Source organism: Lepus europaeus, chromosome 8 (assembly GCF_033115175.1).
Source record: "Lepus europaeus isolate LE1 chromosome 8, mLepTim1.pri, whole genome shotgun sequence".
NCBI lineage: Eukaryota > Metazoa > Chordata > Mammalia > Lagomorpha > Leporidae > Lepus > Lepus europaeus.
The window spans coordinates 97,780,406-97,802,122 of NC_084834.1; the positions used below are offsets into that span (position 1 = coordinate 97,780,406).

General features: G+C 40.1%; 1 protein-coding gene across 1 annotated transcript in view; it reads left to right on the forward strand.

Moving 5' to 3' along the window:
* The window catches only part of ANTXR2 (ANTXR cell adhesion molecule 2), a 157,540-nt gene that overhangs the window by 2,315 nt on the left and 133,508 nt on the right, over positions 1-21,717 (forward strand). Inside the window, exons 3-7 of the mRNA XM_062198612.1 lie at positions 817-888; positions 15,695-15,776; positions 16,234-16,341; positions 16,449-16,517; positions 17,306-17,386. Of these exons, the coding sequence (XP_062054596.1) occupies positions 817-888; positions 15,695-15,776; positions 16,234-16,341; positions 16,449-16,517; positions 17,306-17,386 (412 nt within the window). The remainder of the gene's footprint in view (positions 1-816; positions 889-15,694; positions 15,777-16,233; positions 16,342-16,448; positions 16,518-17,305; positions 17,387-21,717) is intronic.

The window sequence follows — 21,717 nt, forward strand, 5'->3', positions numbered from 1 at the left end:
ATCAAGTTGGAATTCTGTAATACCTAGTTTGCTCACTCATGGCTCAGTTACTAACAACACATTTCAGGAAATGAAGAAGGGGGCGGCTGCTGAAGAGAGTGACTTTTGGAATATACATAAGCCTTTGAGTTAGCTCTGATCTTGAGTTTATCACTTAGTTTCCCGACTTCAGTTTTGAATCTTAGTAATAGCTGCATGGAGCGCCCCAGAAACGAGAACCCTTCCGTGTCTAAAGCGTGAAAGGTACAGCTTCCTGGGCGTTGGTTGCTGATTGGGAATGTGAAGTCTGAGACATGGAACGCTGAAAATACCTAGCAAAAGGTGACTTGTTAGTGCCTTTCACATTTTCCCTCATCCTTTTAAAGTATGCTTAGTTAACGATGACTTTTGTAGGAACTCATGTTGTCCTTGTGGTCATTACATCAGATGGGCTGCTCTCCAGCCCTAAGTACCGGTGCAGCTGTTGCTACTCACGATGGAGCCTGGCCTCCTTCCAGGAGATGGGATAGCTTACCAGGGAAAGAGGAGGGCATTGTGCATTGACTTAGAATTTATGTTTCTAGTTAGTCTCATTTCTAAATGCAAGTCCCCATGAGTTGCAGAGGAGTGTGATTGCTGGAAAGCATCGCCTAAATCCAGAATGACTTAGGCAGTAATGTTAAGCAGAGTTTGTGCATCAGCTCAGGGACTTCCATTTGAAAGGAGCCTGGACCATTCAGAGAGACCAATTTTAAATGAGACTTCTTAGCTCTGCATCTGTATTGTATCAATATTTCTTTTTAAAATGTTTTAACTGCCTCTTTTCTTATTTTGCAGCCCTGAAATGAGATTATCTTTCATTGTGTTTTCTTCTCAAGCAACCATTATTTTGCCATTAACTGGAGACAGGTTAGTGCATTATCATTTCACTGCAGGCTTTTAGTAGAGATGAATCTTCAAGGAATGATTGATACTTCCGTGTGGTGATTCAGGCCTCTCAGTGGAGTCAAGCAAATGCTCAGACTATTTGGTTTCTCCGTACTAATAGAAGGGAAGGGAGGAATGAGTAATACAAAATAGCAGATTATCTCCAAATCAATAGCATTTGTATTGGCTGTGGAATGAACAGTGAAACTCAGATCCCTGCCTTAGTGGTATGTAAACTAAGTCCCAGGTTCCCTGCTCTGTTACAGCAAGGAGTTCTACATTTTTCTTGTTTAGGTGTGATACACTAATCAGCCAGGAATTGGAAGAACACTGGGGAGGGCAAACTTGTGGATCTGTTTGGGTAACTTACTAGATTGAGCAGACAGCCTGGGTTTCTAGGTTTTCTCTGAGGTCCACTGATGCTAAATACAGTCACGCTGATAAAGGAATTTGCAATACTTATCTCCTTAGTGCTTTAGAAAAGTACAGCCTTTGAAAAGCCAGTGTCATGGTATTTCCTGTAATCATTTCTGTGCCTTTATAATGACATTTCTGTTATTTGAACACAATGTGGCAAATTAGAAGTCACTGACATGTTTTGAAGAACCACTACTTTGCAAGGTGTCAGTTTTGCTTCTTAGACTATGAAATCCATAGTGGGAGGAGAGCTTTCCTTCATTCTTCTATTTCCTGTAACACAAACTATGTAAGGTATCTTGTGCCCAATAAATTTATGTTGAATACATGAGAGGAAGAATGAATGCGTGAATATTTTGAAATCAAATATCTCCAAGATGTAACTTTAGCGTGTCATTTTAGGCTAGCGTTTTGCATGATGTGTGGATATTTGAAAAGTTGTGTGAATAGATTTCTTTTTTGTAAGTTAATTTTCTCTTAAGAAGGTCAAAGAAGCATACTATTTAAAGGAGATCAAGGAAAGAACTTGTTGTAATTTATTGATTTTAAAAATTATAATTTCTTTGTGCTTAAAGTTTTCCTCCTTCTGGACAGTAAATATCTCTGCAGTTTATGAGTCTGGCCTTGGATCTGTGTCTTGTTGATATTTCCCCAATATTTTCACTTCTTCCTTTCTTGTGTATACATGGGTATCATCGGGGCCAGAGCAACACAACTCACTTACAGCAGCTTTTTATAGTTCTTGCTTTGGTAAAATTTTTTTTTCTCTATTGTCCAGCTTAAATGTTCATTAAAAAAAACCGACTTTGGACTCAAGCCAATTTTAATGCTTGTGGTGTGCATGTATACAGAAAAGCTCTTAGCATAGCGCTAGAAGATGTGCAAGGCTGTCAGTAATTGGCAGCTACATACATTGTGCCAGGGTCTCTGCTAAGCAATTGCATTTGGGTCCTCCAGCACTTTGAAGGTGAAGTGTAGTGTTTGGTAGAACAGACTGGTACTGCTTCCATAGACACAGAGCGAGTTTGAATCTTTAAGTTAAAGATTCTTCCTTTAGCAGTGGTTGAGTGTCATAGCAGAGAGACTGCAAGGGGTTGGAGGAGAGAGGTTTCTCTTTGACAGGCCGTGTAATGTTGTAGTGAAGTCACTGAAGCCAGTCTGCTGGTGAGCTAAATGGTCAAGGGCAAATTGCTGAACTTCTTGATGTCTCAATTGTTCCCTGTGTAATGACAATGACGATGATGATGGCGATGACAGTAACACATAAATTATAAGGGTATTGTAATAAGGATCGAAGTTGATGAATGTGAGTGTGTAGGACAGTGTTTGGGATGTGTATAAATATCATCCTCATCCTCATCTGGAGCTAGGGAATATGTAGTATTTTAATGATCATGGAAGAATTATGCTCATATAAAGGGAATGTTGCCCTAGTTGGAATGATTTATAATACTCCAGGAAGGATTTTAATAGAGTTCCTTGCAACTTATTCCAAAATGAAGCTGGCTTCTCTACCTCTTTCAAAATAGAAATACTTTTGGTTTTAATGAATTTCAATACTGTGGTATGTTGAATTAGTTTGGAGTTGCAGGCAATACACTGAGAAAGCTTGATGAGTGTTCTGGTTTTGCCACTTACTGATTTGGAACCTGGGGCAGATTATCAAATCAGTGTGTCAATTTTTATGTCTATAAAATGCAGACATAAAATCTGCCACATTTCACTGGAGAGCTGTGAAGATCAGAGTAAGAGAATGCATAGAAAGGTACTTTGCATATCATAGAAAATCTCCAAGAAAGGATATTATTTCCTTCTATTTTATTGTCCTTTTTTACTTAAGTAAACTATAACTTCACAAATTTCTTTGGTCCTCCATATTTGAACATGGAATTGCTTTTCTTCCAGTACACTTTTTACACTTTTTTTTTTTAAAGATTCATTTATTTATTTATTTGAAAGGCAGAGTTACAGAGAGGCAGAGAGGCGGGGGTGGGGGGGGAGAGAGATATCTTCCATCCGCTGGTTTACTCCCCAGATGGTCGCTGGAGCTGTGCCAGTCGAAACCTAGGAGCTTCTTCTGGGTCTCCCACACAGGTACAAAGGCCAAGGACTTGTGCCATCTTCTACTGCTTTCCCAGGTCATAGCAGAGAGCTGGATCGCAAGTGGAGCAGTCAGGACTCGAACTGGTGCCCATATGTGATGCTGGCACTTTAGGCAGTGGCTTTCCCTGCTACACCACAGTGCTGGCACCAATTACACATGTTTTTAAAATTTTATTTAAGATATACAAGTTTCATGTATTTCATACATACAGATTTGAGAATATAGAGATACTTCTCACCCTACCAACCCCCCCATGCCTCAGCCCTTCTTCCTCCTCCCTCTCCTATTCCCACTCTTAATTTTTACAAAGATAATTTTCAGTTTACTTTATACTCAAAAGGTTCACCCTACACTAAGTAAAGAGTTCAACAAATAGTATGAAGAAAAAAAACACTGTTCCTCAACAGTAGAGACAAGGGCTGTAAACAGTCATTGAATCTTGGAATGTCCATTTGTAATAACAGTTTACATATTTAGATGCAAGACCACTGAGCATGCTCCCACACCTATTGTAGATCTTGGTTTCAAACCTAGAAACAGGAATTTTACATAGCTACTTTCCTGATAGCATGTGTCACACTCACATGTAGATCTGCATGAGACAAGCCAAAGTTAAGCAAAAAGAAAAAAAAAAGCAAATGTCAAGTACAGCAGGTTTCACAATTTTGGCTCTGTTACTCATAATGCTTTAGTACTTTGGTAAATATGAGAAGTTGTGCTTTTGTGTTTCTCTGAGTGTTGCTAAAGATTTTCAGCAGTGATGAGGCAAGACTGGCAGGCAGTAATTACTTATGACCGAACTGTGTCTTGTTATGATTTCAGCATGGTGCCTGGCAGTATGGAATTGCACGAACAGAGTAAACATGCAAGAAACTATCAGTTATACAATTTATGTTCTCATCATTTAAAAACTTCCTTCTGTTCAATAGTTCAATTTAACATACTCCCTTTCTTTTTCTTAGCCTCATGATTTTTATCTTCCAAATGTCTGTCTGTTCATTCATTCACCTACCTACTTACTTGCTTATCTCCTTAATATATATGAGAGCTGTGAGCCTTAGAGATAATGCAAAGGTGAATAATCTACTGCGTGAGTGAGCGGGGGTGGGGCGTGCACATCCACACGGGCATTCCAGGGTTGCATTATAGGGACAAGGAAGAGGAAACTGCCTGGTGTTGATTAAGTATGGAAACATCCAGCCTCTGGATGTCACAGAATTTGGAATCAGGGCTAATTTGAAAAGATACTTTTAGTTATTCTGTTACATAATTGGGAGTAGTGAGTTATGGTCAATTCTGTTGGATAATGTCTTAATGCTGTTGTAGTGATGTAGTTGAAAACATTTACTGAGCAATTACTATATGCCAGGCAGTGTGCAAATTTCTTTTCACACATTGTTTCAGTTAATCCTTCTATACGCTTCATGTAAGAGAACATGTTGTTATCTCTCTATAGATGAGGAAACTGGAGCTGAGAGAGGCCATGTAGCTTGTCCAAGCACCCACAGTTAACAAGTGTCAAGCAGTGCATTCACCAGAATCATATTTTAAAGCAGATCTTGCCACTCTCATACTTAGAACAGCGTTGGCTTAGAATAAAAAACAAGTGCCTCCTGGTGCCCTCAGAGCTCTGCTTGATTTTCCCCACCCAGTCCTCTCCTTCAACATCGTCCAGCCCGACCCACCTTCTTCCCATTCCTGGGACAGGTCATGTGTCTTTCCCCATTAGTACCTTCACTCTTTCCTGTGCCCTGGCTCTTCCCTGGCTGGCCTTGCATGTGTCACCTCTCTGAGGAGCCTTGCCTGGCCAATACATCTAAAGGAACCTCTCCTCTCCTCCCCAGTAATCTCTTACAATGTTCTGTTTGACTATCACTTTTTGAAATTAAAATTGTAAATTAAATAACTTATTTTTATCTCCATGACCTTAATGTAAACATAAAAGCAAGGAGATCTTAATTTGTCTTGTCATTCATTTTTTCCAACACCTCAAATAGAACCTGATGCACAGTAGATGTTAGTAAATGTTTGTTAAATGAATAATTGAATTGGTCTGACTGTACAACCTGAGTTACTAACTGCTAGCATAGAATGTCTCTTAAAAATCATGCCAATGATATATGATGGCTTATATTTGCTATTTTTCTCATCCATTTTCTCGTAAGTTATTTATAAGTATCTCCAACTCCCTTTTCAATACTCTTGTCCCTAAATTGAAAAAAATCATATGATTGTTTGACACGAGCACAATAATCAATTACTTATGAAAAAATATTCCTTAAGCAAACTTGTAAGAAATTATAGAGAAGCCATTTAATTAAGTTTAGACAATATATACATTTCTTATTTAAAAGAGTTTCCTCTAACTCCTTAAGAGGTGAATTAAAATTTATTTAGGAAAACAGGCTTTTGTCTACAATTGGTAACTTATATACATCCATTTTGGAGGGAAATTTGGCAGTATCTAGAAGGTTCCTAATAGCAATTGTACTTTTTAGGATTATGTCCCACCGAAATACTAGCATTAACATGCAAATATAAGTATGTGTGCAAAATTAACTACTTCATTGTTTGTAATAGTGAAAAACTGTATTCAGTCTGAATGCTCATCCATTGATGATACTATAATTAAATTATCATAGATACATAAAATAGGATACTATGGAAAATTGGAAACATTCATATGTATTGACATATACACAAAATATATATATATTATATATTATATTATATATGTATATATAATAATATATACAAAATATATTAAATCAATCAAACAAGTTACAAAACATTGTTAGTATGGTTTTGTTTTTGTAAAGTAAAAACAAAGCAAAATCCTTACCTGTATATATGTGAGGGGTGTGTGTGTATGTGCATGTGCGTGTGAGTGTGTGATCACAAATGCATGGAAAAAGTCTGGAAGCTAAGCAACAACTGATAGAAATAAATATTGTCTTAAGTGTGAGATTGAAGGTGTGAGAACCTCACAGTTCTAGGTTGTTTGGTTTTATTTCAATAAGAATTTATTTGTTAAAATTTTACAGATGCTGAAATTAAAAAGAAAAAAGTTACTGATTTCTTCTGTGGCCACAGATAGCTAACTTGGAATCAGGATGGAATTCAGGGATTAGAAAGAAAAAGCATTCGAGAATAGAGTGAATCCAACTATTCCCTTGGAGGATCCCATTGGCTCCCTGTGAACAATGGAAAGACCAGGACTGGACCTTGCATCAAGTAGATATAGGAGTTGCATACCAGCTGGGTAATCTTGGACAAGTTACTTAACCCCTGGCTCCACAATTCTAGGCCTCTTAAAAGGAGCTAACTGTTCCTACCATATGACAATGTTAAGACAATTAGATGCATATAATGCACGAGAAAGCCTTCGAGTTTGATGCATGCAGGATATGTAACAAATGTTACAGCTTTGTTCATTTTTCTTTCTTTTCCTCTGTCACCTATTTGCAACTGCATACCTTTAATATTTCTCTGAATTTTTCCAGTTCTTCCTTCTTTTTCTTTATTTGTTGTCTTATTGATTGGGTGGGAAGGAGGCTGAGGCTCAAGTGGAGCTTGGAGGTTGTCAGTGTACCCATTGTAGTCATTGTGCTTGGATGTTAACCGCTCGAGGTGTGCATGTGCTGGGATGCTGATTTGTGCTTAAGGAGTCAAAGGTCTATGCTCACAGTGACCCAGCCCAGCAGTTGAAACCAGGATTCACACCCAAGTCTGTGCTGAGTGTGAGCACCTAACCAATGCACGGTACTGACTCACACTTCCCGAGTTCCCCTTCTGCAGTCCTCACATTACTCAGAATTCTGTCATAATTCAAAAGCGTAGTCATCCGTTTATATTTCCTCTATTCTTTCAGACTGGTTAAGTGGTAAGAGGAAGTACCCTAAGTTGAGTTGGTAAAAGCAAGCAAAAAAAAAAAAAAAAAAAATTCCTTCCAATCAAGTCCTCCATCTGATTTTGAGTATGCCCTAGAAGATTCTGTATACTGTTACTTATGCCTGCAAGACACCTGGTACACAGCAGTGGTAAAATGCTGGGGTTGATTTCTCCTGGCTCAACAAGGCAGTGAGCAGGAAAATGGAGTAAAAATATGCAAAACGCATCAGGCATGAGCTTCAGGTGTGAGCTGAATACCACAATTTGGTATGTGCAGACAAAATTGGAGAAAATGTTCCACAAAACTCAGATTGTGCAGATTACTTTGTGAGTAGCTATTTTTGGATCTTGGACTGACACCTTGGATTTATTGGTCTGAATTATGGACCCCAAAGACCTATGTGAGTGTTAGTCATGGAGTGACATGTGAGCTGAACGATGGTGGGTTGTTATGTGAAGTATAACAAAAACCTGTTAGTTCCTAAGAGATATATATATATATATATATATATATATATATATATATATGATAAACATATGTGAGATTTATTTATTTTTCTGAAAGAGTTACAGAGAAACAGAGGCAGAGAGGGAGGGAGTGAGAGAGAGAGGAAGAGATAGAGAGAGAGATATGTCTTGTATCCACTGGTTCACTCCCCATATTGCCCCAATGATCCGACCTGGGCAGACCAAAGCCAGGAGCCAGGAGCTTCCTCTGGGTCTCGCACCTGGGTGCAGGTGCCCAAGCACCTGGGCCATGTTCTGCTGCTTTCCCAGGCACATTAGTAGGGAGCTGGAACAGAAGTGGAGCAGCCGGGACTCAAAACCAGCACCCGGGCAGAGGCTTTGCCCGCTGCACCACAGTGCTGGCCCCTAGAATACATTTTATATACATACACACACACATACATTTAAGAATCTGGACCAGGTGTTGACTGACTTCAGTTCGCAGAATGCAGCAAACGTCGAGATGAAATCGTGCCAGTTCCAGGCCTGCCACTGAGTAACACATGCCAGTTTCCTCTGAAAGGCTCTTAATGAGGAAACCAACTACCGTATAAAAACTTGGACTGCCTTGGAACAGCCATTCTAGGAGGACTTCCAGCCTAGCCCTGTGGGGAGACTCTGTGGAGGGGAACAAGACCCTGGCCAATGGTTCTAGCTGAGCTCTAAGGCTACAGCCAGCACCAGCCCCAGTGCCAACTTGCCAGCTATGTGAATGAGAGCATTGCAGGTCTTCTAGCCTTTCTAGCTTCCCACCTGGCCACATGGGAGGCCCAAGAACCACTCATTGAATGCACAGTACCATGAGAAGCAATCCTTCTTATTTATAACTGTTAACTTTGGGGTAATTTTTAATGCAGCAATAGGGAATCAAAACACATTGTATCTCTCTCTGTCTCTCCCCCTCTTTAGCTCTGACTTTCAGATAAATAAATCTTATAAAACAACAACAAACAAATGATAGACATTGTGGCTAGGATGGAAGCAGAAAGACCTCGAGGAGATTGGTAGTGAAAACTGGAGAGGCAGCAGTGAGTCAGTGGTTACTGCAGACAGAAGCACAGGGGCCAATTCTGTAACCGTGGAACGTTTGGTGAGGATGTGGGAAATACAGAATGTATGCAATCAACTTATGGAAATAGCTAAGGAGGCTTCGAGACAGACCCCTGAAGGTGCCAGTTGGCTTATTTATTTCCCGTATTGACACATGAAAGAAGTGATACAAGCCAAAGAAGGATCTTTTTAGTTATAAATCAGGCTGTAGAGGAAATATAGAGAGGCAGGAAGTGATAGATTTGAAAATAAAATTCTTACTTGTAGTCTCCCTTGGCAGAGCATTCTTCCAGTTTAAGAAATGGTCATGGGTGTGGTGGTGTGGCACAAGGGGTTAAGCTGCCACCTGCAATGCCAGCATCCCATATCGGAGCTGGGGTTTGAGTCCCGGCTGCTCTGCTTCTGATCCAGCCCCCTGCTGATGTGCCTGGGAGGACAGTGGAAGCATGGTCCAAATTCATGGGCTCCTGCCACCCATGTGGGAGACCCAAATAAGAGTTCCTGGCTCTTGGCTTCAACCTAGCTCAGCCCTAGCTATCAGAGCCATTGAGGGAGCAAACCAGTGGATGGAAGAGCTCTCTCTTTCTCTGCCCTTTCCGTCTCATGTCACTTTGCCTTTCAAATAAATAAAATAAATACATCTTTTTAAAAAATGGTTTTACATCAGTCAGGTCTAAATTGTTACCTTTATAATGTGGCAATACGGGGCAATTAAGGGTGCAGCTGAAAGAGACTTGTAGGACTTTAGAAAGGGTTGAGAGTATGACTTATTGATCCTCTCTCATCTAGACAAAGAGACTTATAAGAATCTTAAAGGTGCGCCTCTGGGAAACAGCAGAACTTCTAAGCATCCTTTGGGTGTGGGTTTCATCGTGCTTACTGCCTAAAGTGGAAAGAAACCTCTTGAAGAAATTTTGTGCATGTGGCTTTTGTCTGATAGACAAATCACAGTTTGATATTCAGGCATCTCACAAGAATTTTAAAGGATTTTCATCAACTTGGGTTAAAAGAAACAGGTATTTCAAAATGTAAGAGACTTCTGGACCCCATCATCCTATGGGCAGGAAGGTGTTACAAATGTGAACTATTTCTTATGAAAAAGGAGAGATGACTCAAAGTGGAACCAAAGTGTGGAGGGTAGAGTCAGGGGGCCGTAAAGCTATTTTTTTTGTTAGGCAGAGTTACAGAGAGAGAGGGAGAGATGCAGAGAGAGACTTAAAGATATTTCTGGGAGATGGAACTTAGCGCTAATCAAAGAACTGGGACTAAATGTGATGATGGCCTATCTGACAACTCCCTCTCCCTCTTCTCTTTCTCCTTCTCTCTCCTCCTCCTCCCTTCTCCAGAGGACTATAGAATTTGGTCCTCTGATTCTCAGCTTCTTGATCCAAAAACCAGAGGTTAAACATATCATTTCATTGTTTAAATCTTACTTCTTTGCAAAAAGTATCTGAGACTGAATACAAAAGAATAATTATTAAATTTTGGAAATTTAAGATCTTAGAAAAGAGGATGCAACAGTGGGATAATCATAGGGACTTGAAAGAATTTTTCTTAATGAGTCAGAAGTTTTACCGTGGGCTTCCCACATTTACATAGTTCTGAGTAGCTGAAAGGAGGAAATGTGTAGCAACAGTTACTCAGTGGTGATAAAGAAACTTCTGCTGTGAGACCGCCTAGGGGCTGTCCTGCTCAGGATAGCAACATCCTTGACAACAGGTTCACAACAAATACTGAAGCAGTTTCACTAATACCATTGCTTGTAGCTGAAGACTTACCTTAAAGGCAAAGTCAGTGAAGCTGACCTTTAAGATGATGTTGGATTTGAGTTTATCTGTATAACAAATCTTTTTATCTTTCTAAAATCGCTCACCTGCCCCCAACCCTGCTTTCCTTTAGAGTTTTGTTTAACATCACAGGGTGGGTGGATGAGTTCTGTATTACATAATTTTGCTTTTCTTTAGTTAACTGTTTGCTTTTCTTTATTCATTGAGAACCTTAGAACATTTTAAAAAATATTTATTTTCTTATTTTAAAAATATTTATTTATTTGAAAGGTAGAGTTACAGAGAGGCAGAATCAGAGAGAGAGAGAGAGAGAGAGCGAGAGATCGATCTTCCATCTACTGGATCACTCCCCAAATGGCTGCAACAGCCAGACTGAGCCAATCCAAAGCCAGGAACCTGGAGCTTTTTCCAGGTCTCTCATGTACGTGCAAGGGCCCAAGACTTGGGCCATCTTCTGCTGCTTTCCCAGGGCATAGCAGAGAGCGGGATTGGAAGTGGGGCAGCCAAGATTCGAACTGGCGCTCATAGGGGAGGCTGGCACTGCAGGCGGCAGCTTTACCCACTACACCACAGTGTCGGTCCCAGAACATTTTTTTAAAAAGATTTATTTATTTATTTGAAAGGCAGAGAGTTACAGAGAGGCAGAGAAGTCTTCCACTTGCTGTTTCACTCCCCAGATGGCTGCAACAGCCAGAGCTGGGCCCATATGAAGCCAAGAGCCAAGAGCCTCTTCTGGGTCTCCCACGTGGGTGTAGAGGCCCAAGGACTTGGGCTATCTCCTACTGCTTTCCCAGGCCATAGCAGAGAGCTGGATTGGAAGTGGGGCAGCTGGGACTCAAACCTGCACCCATATGGGCTACCAGCACTGCACACAGCTGCTTTACCCACTACACCACAGCACCGGCTCCCTTAAAACTTTTTTTTTTTTTAAGATTTATTTATTTATTTGAAAGTCACAGTTATATATGGAGAGGGAGAGAGAGAAAGAGAGCTCTTCCTTCCATCTGCTGGTTCAATCCCCAAATGGCTGCAGTGTCCAGTGCTGAGCCAGGCGGAAGCCAGGAGCTAAGAGCTTCATCTGGCTCTCCCATATGGGTGGTAGGGGCTCGGGTACTTAGACTATCTTTTGCTTCTTTTCCCAGGCCATCAGTAGGAAGCTAGATTGGAAGTGGAGCAGCTGGGACACGACTATACACTCATATAGGATGCCAGCATTGCAGGTGGTGTCTTTACCTGCTATGCCACAACACTGACCCAAAGAACCTTAGGATTTATGTTGAGTTCCTTGGCATCCTTTGGAAGCCCAAGATCTGCCCTCCTTTGCTGTGGCTCCTGTTTTCTCTAAAGTGACGTCCTGTTGGTTAATAACAGGTCTACCCATTGGGCAGTTACCCTGGAAGAAGTGTAAGACCAAGACTTGTGTGTTGATATCATTGATTGTGGCCAAGGTTTTGTAATGCCCAGTTCAGTCGTCCCCAAAGACCACCAAGGAGCCGATACCGCTGTAAAGCACACGAGAGTTTTATTACAGGTCCGGGCCTGGTCTCTTAATCAACACCGACGCAGTGGGTCTGAATTGAGAGCCCCAACCCTTCAGTTAACAGGGTTTTTATAGGGTTTTCAGAGACATTCTATACATCATGGTACCATTTAGCAAATGATCTCATCCCGCGGGAAATTCAAAGGACATCTCCTAGAATTGATTAGTGCATCCAGTGGTGGGAACGGACCTACTAAAGGTGGTTGGATGGCTTTGGGGTTGATGCCTTTTGAATTGATTGGCTGAAGCTTAGGGTCCAAGCTGATGGGGTGTATGTGCCAAACTGCAGGGTCTCAGGAAGCTAGCTAGCTGTCAATTACCTTATCTGCCCTGAGAAGACACCAGGGACTCTAGGTATTTCTCTGTTATCTGTTAATCGGCTGTTGCTAGGAGAGTTTATTGCAAGGTGAGCTCATTTATTTACTTCTGGCTTAGGGTTCAGGGCCTGGTCAGGCCCAAGTTACAAGATGGAGGCCTAATTTAAAGTAGTTACACCTTGATTCAGGCTCAGGTCTCACAGTTTTATGGGATAAATTAAGACACAATTTAATATTTCTGATTCTTGATGTTTACCTAGAGAAGAGTTCTAAGCACCAGCTCAAATAAGGCATGTGGCATGATAAGGTTTAAAATTTATTTAGAAGGTAAGAAGAATACACAGGAATGTGAGGGCTTTATTAAGGGAGAGTGGGCCAAGAAGGGTAAACCGGGAACTCCATATTCTTAGACGGAGAGCACAGGTAAGAGTTCATGGGAGCAAGAGCGGGGCAGGCAAGAGAGAAGAGGCAGGCCCAGTGTTCTCCTCTTACTTCCAAAGTAAGGCCTCTTACTTCCAAAGGATAGTGGTGACATAATCTGATTCACAGATGGGTAGATATAGGTGAGCGTACATGGGGGTAAGGGAGGGTGTGTGGCTTCCAGCTCATGAACCTAATCTGACTCCTTGACCAGTCCCATGTCAAAGGGGCTCTTGCGATTGTGCAGCGGCAGAAGTAGTCTTGGGATTCAGTGGAGCCTGGCCTGTTATGGGGCAGGTGTGGGTACAGACAGAACACCACAGTGCTCTGTCTCTTCTACCGAATAGGCCAGCAGAGGCTCACCTTTCCAAAAGACTGCAAATCCTACACATGCCTTCAGGTTTGAGTCTTCTGGTGTCATCTGATTCTTAGAAGTAATGGTGGGGGCCGTCACTGTGGTGTAGTGGATAAATCTGCAACCTGCAGTGCCGGCATCCCATATGAGCACTGGTTCGAGACCCGGGTGTTCCACTTCCACTCCGCTCTCTGCTATGGCCAGGGGAGGCAGTAGAAGATGGCCCAAGTCCTAGGGCCCCTGCACCCATGTGAGAGACCCAGAAGAAGCTCCAGGCTCCTGGCTTTGGATCAGCTCAGCTCTGGCTGTTGCAGCCATTTGGGGAGTGAACCAGCGTATGGAAGACCTCTCTCTCTCTCTCTCTGCCTCTGTCTCTATAACTCCACTTTTCAAATAAATAAATGAATAAATAAATCTTAAAAAAAAAAGAGTAATGGTGAGCTGATCTGAACTGAGTGAAGAAGGATATTTTTACCAAGCAAAATCTGTTTGTGTAAACTCGCATTTCAGTTGTCTTTCTCATTTCCCTTTTGGCAGCCAGCATTACTGCTTGAGGACACGCTGCCACTCATCTCTGGGAAGCCCCAAATATTTGGTTTGTATCTGCATTCAGACAGAATCAGTTTCAAATTGTTTCTGTAGATACTAAACATAAATATTTGGATAAAACAAGTTATAAATCATGTAATTTACTCCATCATCGGGGGAATTATGAATATTTGATGCATTGAAGAATTTATTGAACATTTACTTTGCAAAAGGTATTATAGAATTAGTAATTAGTGAGGTATAAGGGGGGACATCATAAACAAAAGACATGGCGATAGCCTTTTGTAACCTTCCAGATTAGTTCAGAGGTGGAAATATAAATGAAAATAATTAAACTTATTAAGCATTTTTAAAGGAGAGTGTTTTAAAGAAACAAAACTTTTCATCGTAGTAGAAGTTGCATATAAGTATGAATAGAAAACTTGGGGTATCTTAGGAGAGAGTGTAATGAAGTTAGAGAAAAGTATAGAATGCTTAGATATTAAACCAAGTATGCAATGAGACAACCGATGTGTGTTGGTAGAAAGGACTGGACCAGGAAGAAGGAAGGTTAGGTTAATACTTTGAAAGTTGTCTGTTTTCTAGAACTTTCCTGAGATAGAGAGCTTGCTTATATGATAATATGTGTGCATCTCTGGTGAGTGACTCACTTGTTTCCAGTATTTGAGCACCATATTTCAGTGACAACTTTTTTTTTTTTTTTTTAACTATTTTTGGCATGTGTTATAATGGCATCTGATGTATACATGCACATACTTATAAATTTTGTGTTTGACACCAGTAGTAAACTCCTTGTTGTTCAGATAATACTTTTTAGAATTCATCTCCTTCTTCTCTCACCCTCGGATGCTCTCCATGTTTTATTTAAAAGCTTGTCGTTCTGTTTACCATTTCAAGAACTTTAAAAAGACACTTTTCCTTGCTGCTTCTGTTGAAAAACTAAAATTCTGAAATGAGTGTCTTAAGAAGGAGTCTTCTGATTTGTTTTGAATAGTTTTTGCAACAATATTTGATTTATCTCTTAATATTCTTGTAGTTTTATTTATTTTTAAAGGGATTTGCAATCTAAAAAAATTTCTTAACATATTAGGTCTTCCCTTATCCATACACAATGAAGAGCTCTTGGTAGTATATTTAGACATAATCCATTGGGACAATTAATTAGTCATGATGAAAAAGATTATTCTGTGGTTTTGCATCTTTTTCATTCGTATTGCCTCTTCCATGAGTTTAGTACCCACTCATCTATTTATCCATCCTTCTGTTCTTTCGTTTATCCATTAAATATGCGTTAAGGATCTACTGTATTTAAGAGAAGGTGCTGGTGTCTGGATGGGGGAGAAGGGCCACAAAACTGAATAAATTATGAGACTGAGGACTCTGAGAGGCTAGAGTAGAAAAATGTTGCTCTCTGTGAGGGTTAAGTAATGTGCTTTTGGAAGTCACAGATAATAAAGAAAATTTTTCCACTTTTAAAGAGGTGGGAGAGTGTTTTGAGAATAATTTTGCAATGAAGCTGAGCTACTCAATCCTTGTAGTTTTGTGTTAATCCTTAGAATTTAGTAAAAAAAAATGAAGATATTTGTTCTTAGTTCAGAATGCCTAGAATATACTTAGATTTTTTTCCAGACATTTTTAGTACTTTTGTTTGTAGTTAACGTTGTAGACATTATTAAGTACATATTAAAATGACAAAAAGTATTGTGGAGCCATCTGCCCACAAATCCACTCCTTTACTCTGGTTCTTACTAAGGAAAATGTGCTTGTGTTTCTGCTGGGTCTTTCAAGAGGTATTTATTGCGATCTTTGCTCACTTTTCTTTCATTGAATATTATAATACATTATTTTCAGGGGCAAAATCACCAAAGGCTTGGACGATTTAAAGAAAGTTAGTCCTGTAGGAGAGACGTATATCCATGAAGGACTGAAACTAGTAAGTTCTTTTACATTTCTAAGTGTGGGAGAGAACCATTTCCTCTAGTGAAATGCAATTCCCTAGCAAAGTGTAAAAGCCCATCACCTAGTTTTCTGTAGGCAAGTTTTTTTTTTTAAAGATGCTTTTCATTGTGCTAAAGATGAGACTGGTGTAAAACATTAGTTACTGTGGTGATTCGAATTTGGATGGCGTTTTCATTTTTAAGGAATTTTCAATTTTTTTCTGTGGTTATGTTCAGATGAGGCCCAAAATCTATTATCATTAAAACACAATAACTACTTTATCATGTGACTAAATGCATATTTCAAATAAAATAGCCAACACAAAATACCCTGTTTCAAAATCTAGTCAGTAGTATTTCGATTTTGTCCGACTTAAAAATTCAGCTTGATGGAACATGCTGGTTAAAAGTTAAAATTAAATTGTGAGTTGGATAATTATTCTTCATTTTCAGGCGAATGAACAAATTCAGAAAGCAGGAGGCTTAAAAACCTCCAGTATCATAATTGCTCTGACAGATGGTAAGTTGGACGGTCTGGTGCCATCATATGCAGAGAAGGAGGTGAGTATTGAACTGAAACTGTTCTCTCCACCCCACTGTACATGGATATGTGTGTCTGCATACATAGCTGGATATTTGAATAATTCACTTCCGCTTTTTCTCGACAGGCAAAAATATCCAGATCCCTCGGGGCTAGTGTGTATTGTGTGGGTGTCCTTGACTTTGAACAAGCTCAGGTGAGCTACAACAGATAGGAACGCTTTAATCTAAATCACACACTTGTCCTTTCAGGCTAGTTTCACCTGTTCGCAATAATCACTTGTTAAAGGTTTTCTATAAAATGATATCAGTTTTTCTATAAAGTGGCTGTTTAATGAGCTCTACCTTACTAACATGAGAATTATGATAGGCTTCATGACCGAAAGTAAAACTGCATTTCTTGAACACTTTATTTGTTTTGAGGAATTAAAGTACACATTTGGATTCATTTGGATGAATTTGGATTGTTATGAATACTCCTTTAACCCAACAAACAAGATTATTATGTCAATTTAATTTAGAGTTTTTACTTTGATTTAATACCTGACTTGTAGGTGTAGAGGATTTGAGAAGTCCATTTAAGAGAAATCTTTAATAATTTTCTTTTGGAGAATTGAGTTTTCATGAAGTTTTGAGAGTTCTGCTTTTTTTTTTTCACTCGCAAAATCACCTTATGTCTAAATTTTTGCTTGAGCCTGGGTTTGCCTCCTGAGTCTTGTGCCGGTAGCAGCTATCAGAACTCTGTATTGTCCTGAAATTGCAGCTTGGGGCCCCGTAAAGGGGTTTCACTGATCTCAGTGATCCATTTAAAGTAACACTGGCATCACCGCCCTCTCTCATTTCCTGACCTTGACCCCAGATCACACTGGCAAATGTATGCTGTGGAGTGAGGTGTCAGATGGACCGAACTGAAACACAGTGGCTACGTTTGCGAAGTTTTATGTCTCTGCTGCATCCTAATTAAGTTTTCTTCCTTTTTCCAAAGCTTGAAAAAATTGCTGATTCCAAGGAACAAGTTTTCCCTGTCAAAGGTGGATTTCAGGCCCTTAAAGGAATAATTAATTCTGTGAGTATATCCCAGGGGGACAGGAAAGGCAGATCATTTTATACATATCTTAACCATAAAAAGTAATCTTTATATGCAGCACAAATGGTCAGTTTCTAGAATAAAGAGAGTAAGAAGGAAAGTGATCTGGTATCACAAATGCAGCGTAATTCTGAGGATCTGGATTTTGCTTGTAAATGCTTTGGTACTAATTCTTGCTTATTGGGCTGTATTGAGCCCGAGTTTGTGATTTCATATCCATAACATTCTCAGACACGTCCTCTTTGGGAGCACAGAGTTAACTGTCTGGATACCTTGGAGGTGTTATAAACTTTTTAGAAGAAATGTACAATAAAAGCTGGGATTGAATACGTGATGCCTCCCTCCTCCAAAGATGGTTGTTCTGAGCTGCCCGGTGGGCTGCTTGAGCCAGTGGCTGAGTTTTCCACTGCCATTGTTGTTCTTTACATTGAAATGATAAATCGTTTCACTGGGGCCCATAACATTTCTGTTTGGAATTCAGTTGAGCTGTCTCTTGTGATCATTAGAATCTTGGCTCCCCGGAGCAGGAGATGGGGAAGGAGAGTGATGAAATGCAAAGCAAAACTCCTGGGCTTTCACAGCTGAGGTTTATGTTTCATTTCACTGCCTTTTGCTAGAAGGACTATGAACAGTTGCTATTAAGTATTTATGATATTTTGGTAAACATCATCCTAAAATGGAGGTGAATAATGTGTATTCTCCAAGCCAAAGCATTTCCTTTCATCTTTAGGTGTTTATTAAAGGGGGAAAAAAATCTCAGTTTCTTCTAACATTTGGTTCTGGCATTTAAAATTTCCCTTTAAAGATTATGTCTTGCAGAAACAGAGTGAGATTTATTGAATTTGTTTTTAGTAGCCTGTAGGTCTCTTAAAAAAATAATGGAGCTTTTCAGAGAAGACATAATTTTGTTCCATGACATATCAGTACTTTTAGTGGACAAACCAAATATAAATGCAGAATGGAAGAGAGATGCAAATATTCTAGGAGTTCGTGTATATTATGGTGTTCAGTTTTTAGGGAAAAGTTGCAATGTGAAAAATGATAAATAGTTTTATAGTTGGGTTCAGGAAAATTGTTCTATAACTGTGATTTAAGTTTTGAAACACAGGACAAAGAATGGGTAATGCAAAAGTGTGGATAATTTGACCTACTAAGTAAACAAGTCAGCGGACAATTTTTTTTTAAAGATTTTATTTATTTGAAAGGTAGAGTTATAGACAGTGAGAGGGAGAGACAGAGAGAAAGGTCTTCCTTCTGTTGGTTCACTCCCCAAATGGCCGCAATGGCCGGAGCTACGCCTGCCAGGAGCCAGGAGCTTCTTCCTCGTTTCCCTTGCTGGTGCAGGGGCCCAAGCACCCGGGCTATCCTCCATTGCTTTCCCAGGCTACTGCAGAGAGCTGGACTGGAAGAGGAGCAGCCAGGACTAGAACTGGCGCCCATACAGGATAAAGGTGCTGCAGGCAGAGGATTAACCTACTGTGCCATGGTGCCGGCCCTAGCAGACAATATTTTAAGTAGAATTTTATTGTGTTTGGAAATTTGTATTAAAAATAAAAAAAAATTTTGTCATTGTTCTGGCAGGGAAAAGAGACCTTTTAGATGTTTGTGTATGGTTTAATTCAGAATTCTCCAGATGATGGATTAGCTTTCCAAAACTCTATTTTTATGGGTTAAAATCATAGATTTCCCTTTAAGGAAATTGGTCGTTGACTATCAGAGGAAATAAAAGTTGTTTTATTAAATTCATTCATTAAGTTCTTCTATTTGTATTAATTACATTTTTTATTCATATGAGAGGCAGAGAGACAGAGGGAGATAAAGCCAGAGAGAGAGAGAGAGAGAGAGAGAGAGGAGAGCGTGTGCCAGCTTCTATTCACTGGCTCATTCTCCAAATGGTGCAACAACTGGAACAGGGACATGCCAAAGCCAGCGCCGGGAACTCCATCAGATCTCCCACATGACTGATAGAAATCCCAACCGTTTTAGCCATGACTGCTGCCTCCCGGGGTATGCATTAGCAGGAAGCTGAAGTCAGGAGCTGATTCAGGCATCATACCCAGACACTCCAATATGGGACAAGGGCATCTTAACCAGTTCCTTAACTGTTAGGCAAAATGCCTGCCCCTGTTTTGATAAACTTTAGAATGTAGTATTTCAGTACCTTCTTGTCTGAAGTTCTTGATAGAACTTAGCTTGAATAAGTTATGGTGAGAGATTTTGCATGAAATTAGGAAGATCTGCATTATTTTAGCCAACCAAGTCCCTTGAGTTTCATCTGGAGGAGGAGGGGTATAGCTTTCGCATCAATGTATTTTCACACAAAGCTAGCCTCTATGGAAACTGATAGTATTGGCAGAGCTGGCAGGCAGAAAAAGGGAGTCATTACAACCAAGCTTCATTTTCTTTAGTAATTAAGGTTTTTTTAAAATTAGAGTGATGGTCATAGAGATTTTTGGCCACTTTGTAGAAACTTAAGGTAATGCAAACATATCATCTCTCTTTAAGGATAGAGATTGCTTCACCCATGAGAAATGTACAAAGGCTATAATGCTGCCTCATATTTGAACTGTACTTTATAGGTACAGAGTATCATCTTATTTTAAAAATATATTTGATCTTTAAAATAAATAGAGTGTGTATATTATAAGGTAAGAGAAGATAGAATATCCCTTTATTCTTTGCGATTTACCAAACAAATGAAAAAATTTATATTGTGGAATGTAATTACATAATAAACACATACAAGCAAATGGAAGAAAGCAGAAAGCTTAAAACTTTCAGGTATTTAGCACTATGAAGGCAAGATTTACTAAGTTGATAGAGAGTTTCTTTTTCCTGAAAGATATTATTTAAATACACCTTGTCTCATTGTTTGTCAGCGTATTAATTTCTTTGAAGTTAATCTTTGAGAAAAATGGAGAACATGGATTTCTTTGTTACCCCTCCTTGCCCCCACAATGCAGTGACTTGTCCCCTTGATGTTTAAGGTATCCTATGTTCTTAAGATGTTGTTTGTCTAGAATCAGTTTCTTAATCAGTAGAGGTCAGGGTTTCATTTTGGAGACTTTCTTTGTTGTGGTTGGAAAAAAGCAGAAGCACTGTAGTAGGTCTGTCTTTTTTATTACTTAGAAATCAAGTGACGGGGTTCAGCATTGTGACGCAGGATAAGCTGGCATTTCATATCACAGTGCCAGTTCAAGTCCTTCTCTCAGTTTCTGATCCAGCTCCCTGCTGTGCTTGGAAAGGCAGCAGAGGATGGCCCAAGTACTTGGACTCTGTCACCCATGTGGCAGACTCTGATGGAGCTCCTGGCTCCTGGCTTCAGCCTGGCCCAGCTCCAGCCCTTTTAGTCATTTGGGAAGTGAACTAGCTGATGGATGATCTCTCTCACTCTCCTCTCTTTCCCTTTCTCTGTAACTCTGCCTTTCAAATAAATAAATACTTAATAAATAATTTTTTTTCTTTCTCTTTTTTTTTTTTTTTGGACTGGCAGAGTTAGACAGTGAGAGAGAGAGAGACAGAGAGAAAGGTCTTCCTTTTCCATTGGTTCACCCGCCAAGTTGCCGCTACTGCTGGCGCTGCGCCAATCCGAAGCTAGGAGCCAGGCACTTCCTCCTGGTTTCCCATGTGGGTGCAGGGCCCAAGCACTTGGGCCATCCTCCACTGCCTTCCCAGGCCACAGCAGAGAGCTGGACTGGAAGAGGAGCAACTGGGACAGAATCCGGCGCCCCAACCGGGACTAGAACCCGGGGTGCCGGCGCTGCAGGCGGAAGATTAGCCTAGTGAGCTGCGGCGCCGGCCTAAATCAAGAAATTTTTTACATAGTATTAAATTGTTAGCATGCAGGATATTCATAACAAAGACTTTTTTCAGTTACTTGATTTTTAAAAAAGATTTATTTCTGTATTTGAAATTCAGAGAGAGAGAGAGAGAGAAAAGAGAAGAGATCTTCCATCTGTTGGTTCAATCCTCAAATGGTTGACATATCTGAGATTGGGCCAGGCATAAGCCAGGAGCCTGGAACTCCATCTTGGTGTCCCATGTTGGTGCATGGACCCAGGAACCTGGGCTATCTTCTACTGCTTTCCCAGGCACAATAGCGGGGAGCTGTATTGGAAATGGAGCAGCTGGGACTTGAACCAGCACCCATATGGCATCACAGGCGGGTAACCCTGCACCACCGCGCCAGCCCCTAGAAAATCATTTAAACATTCTGCTTTAACTTTGGGGAAAAGATATTGTTTCAACATTTTTAGATTTTTATCCAGGCAAAAGTAACACTTTTTGGAATGTTGGTGTAATTTCCAATC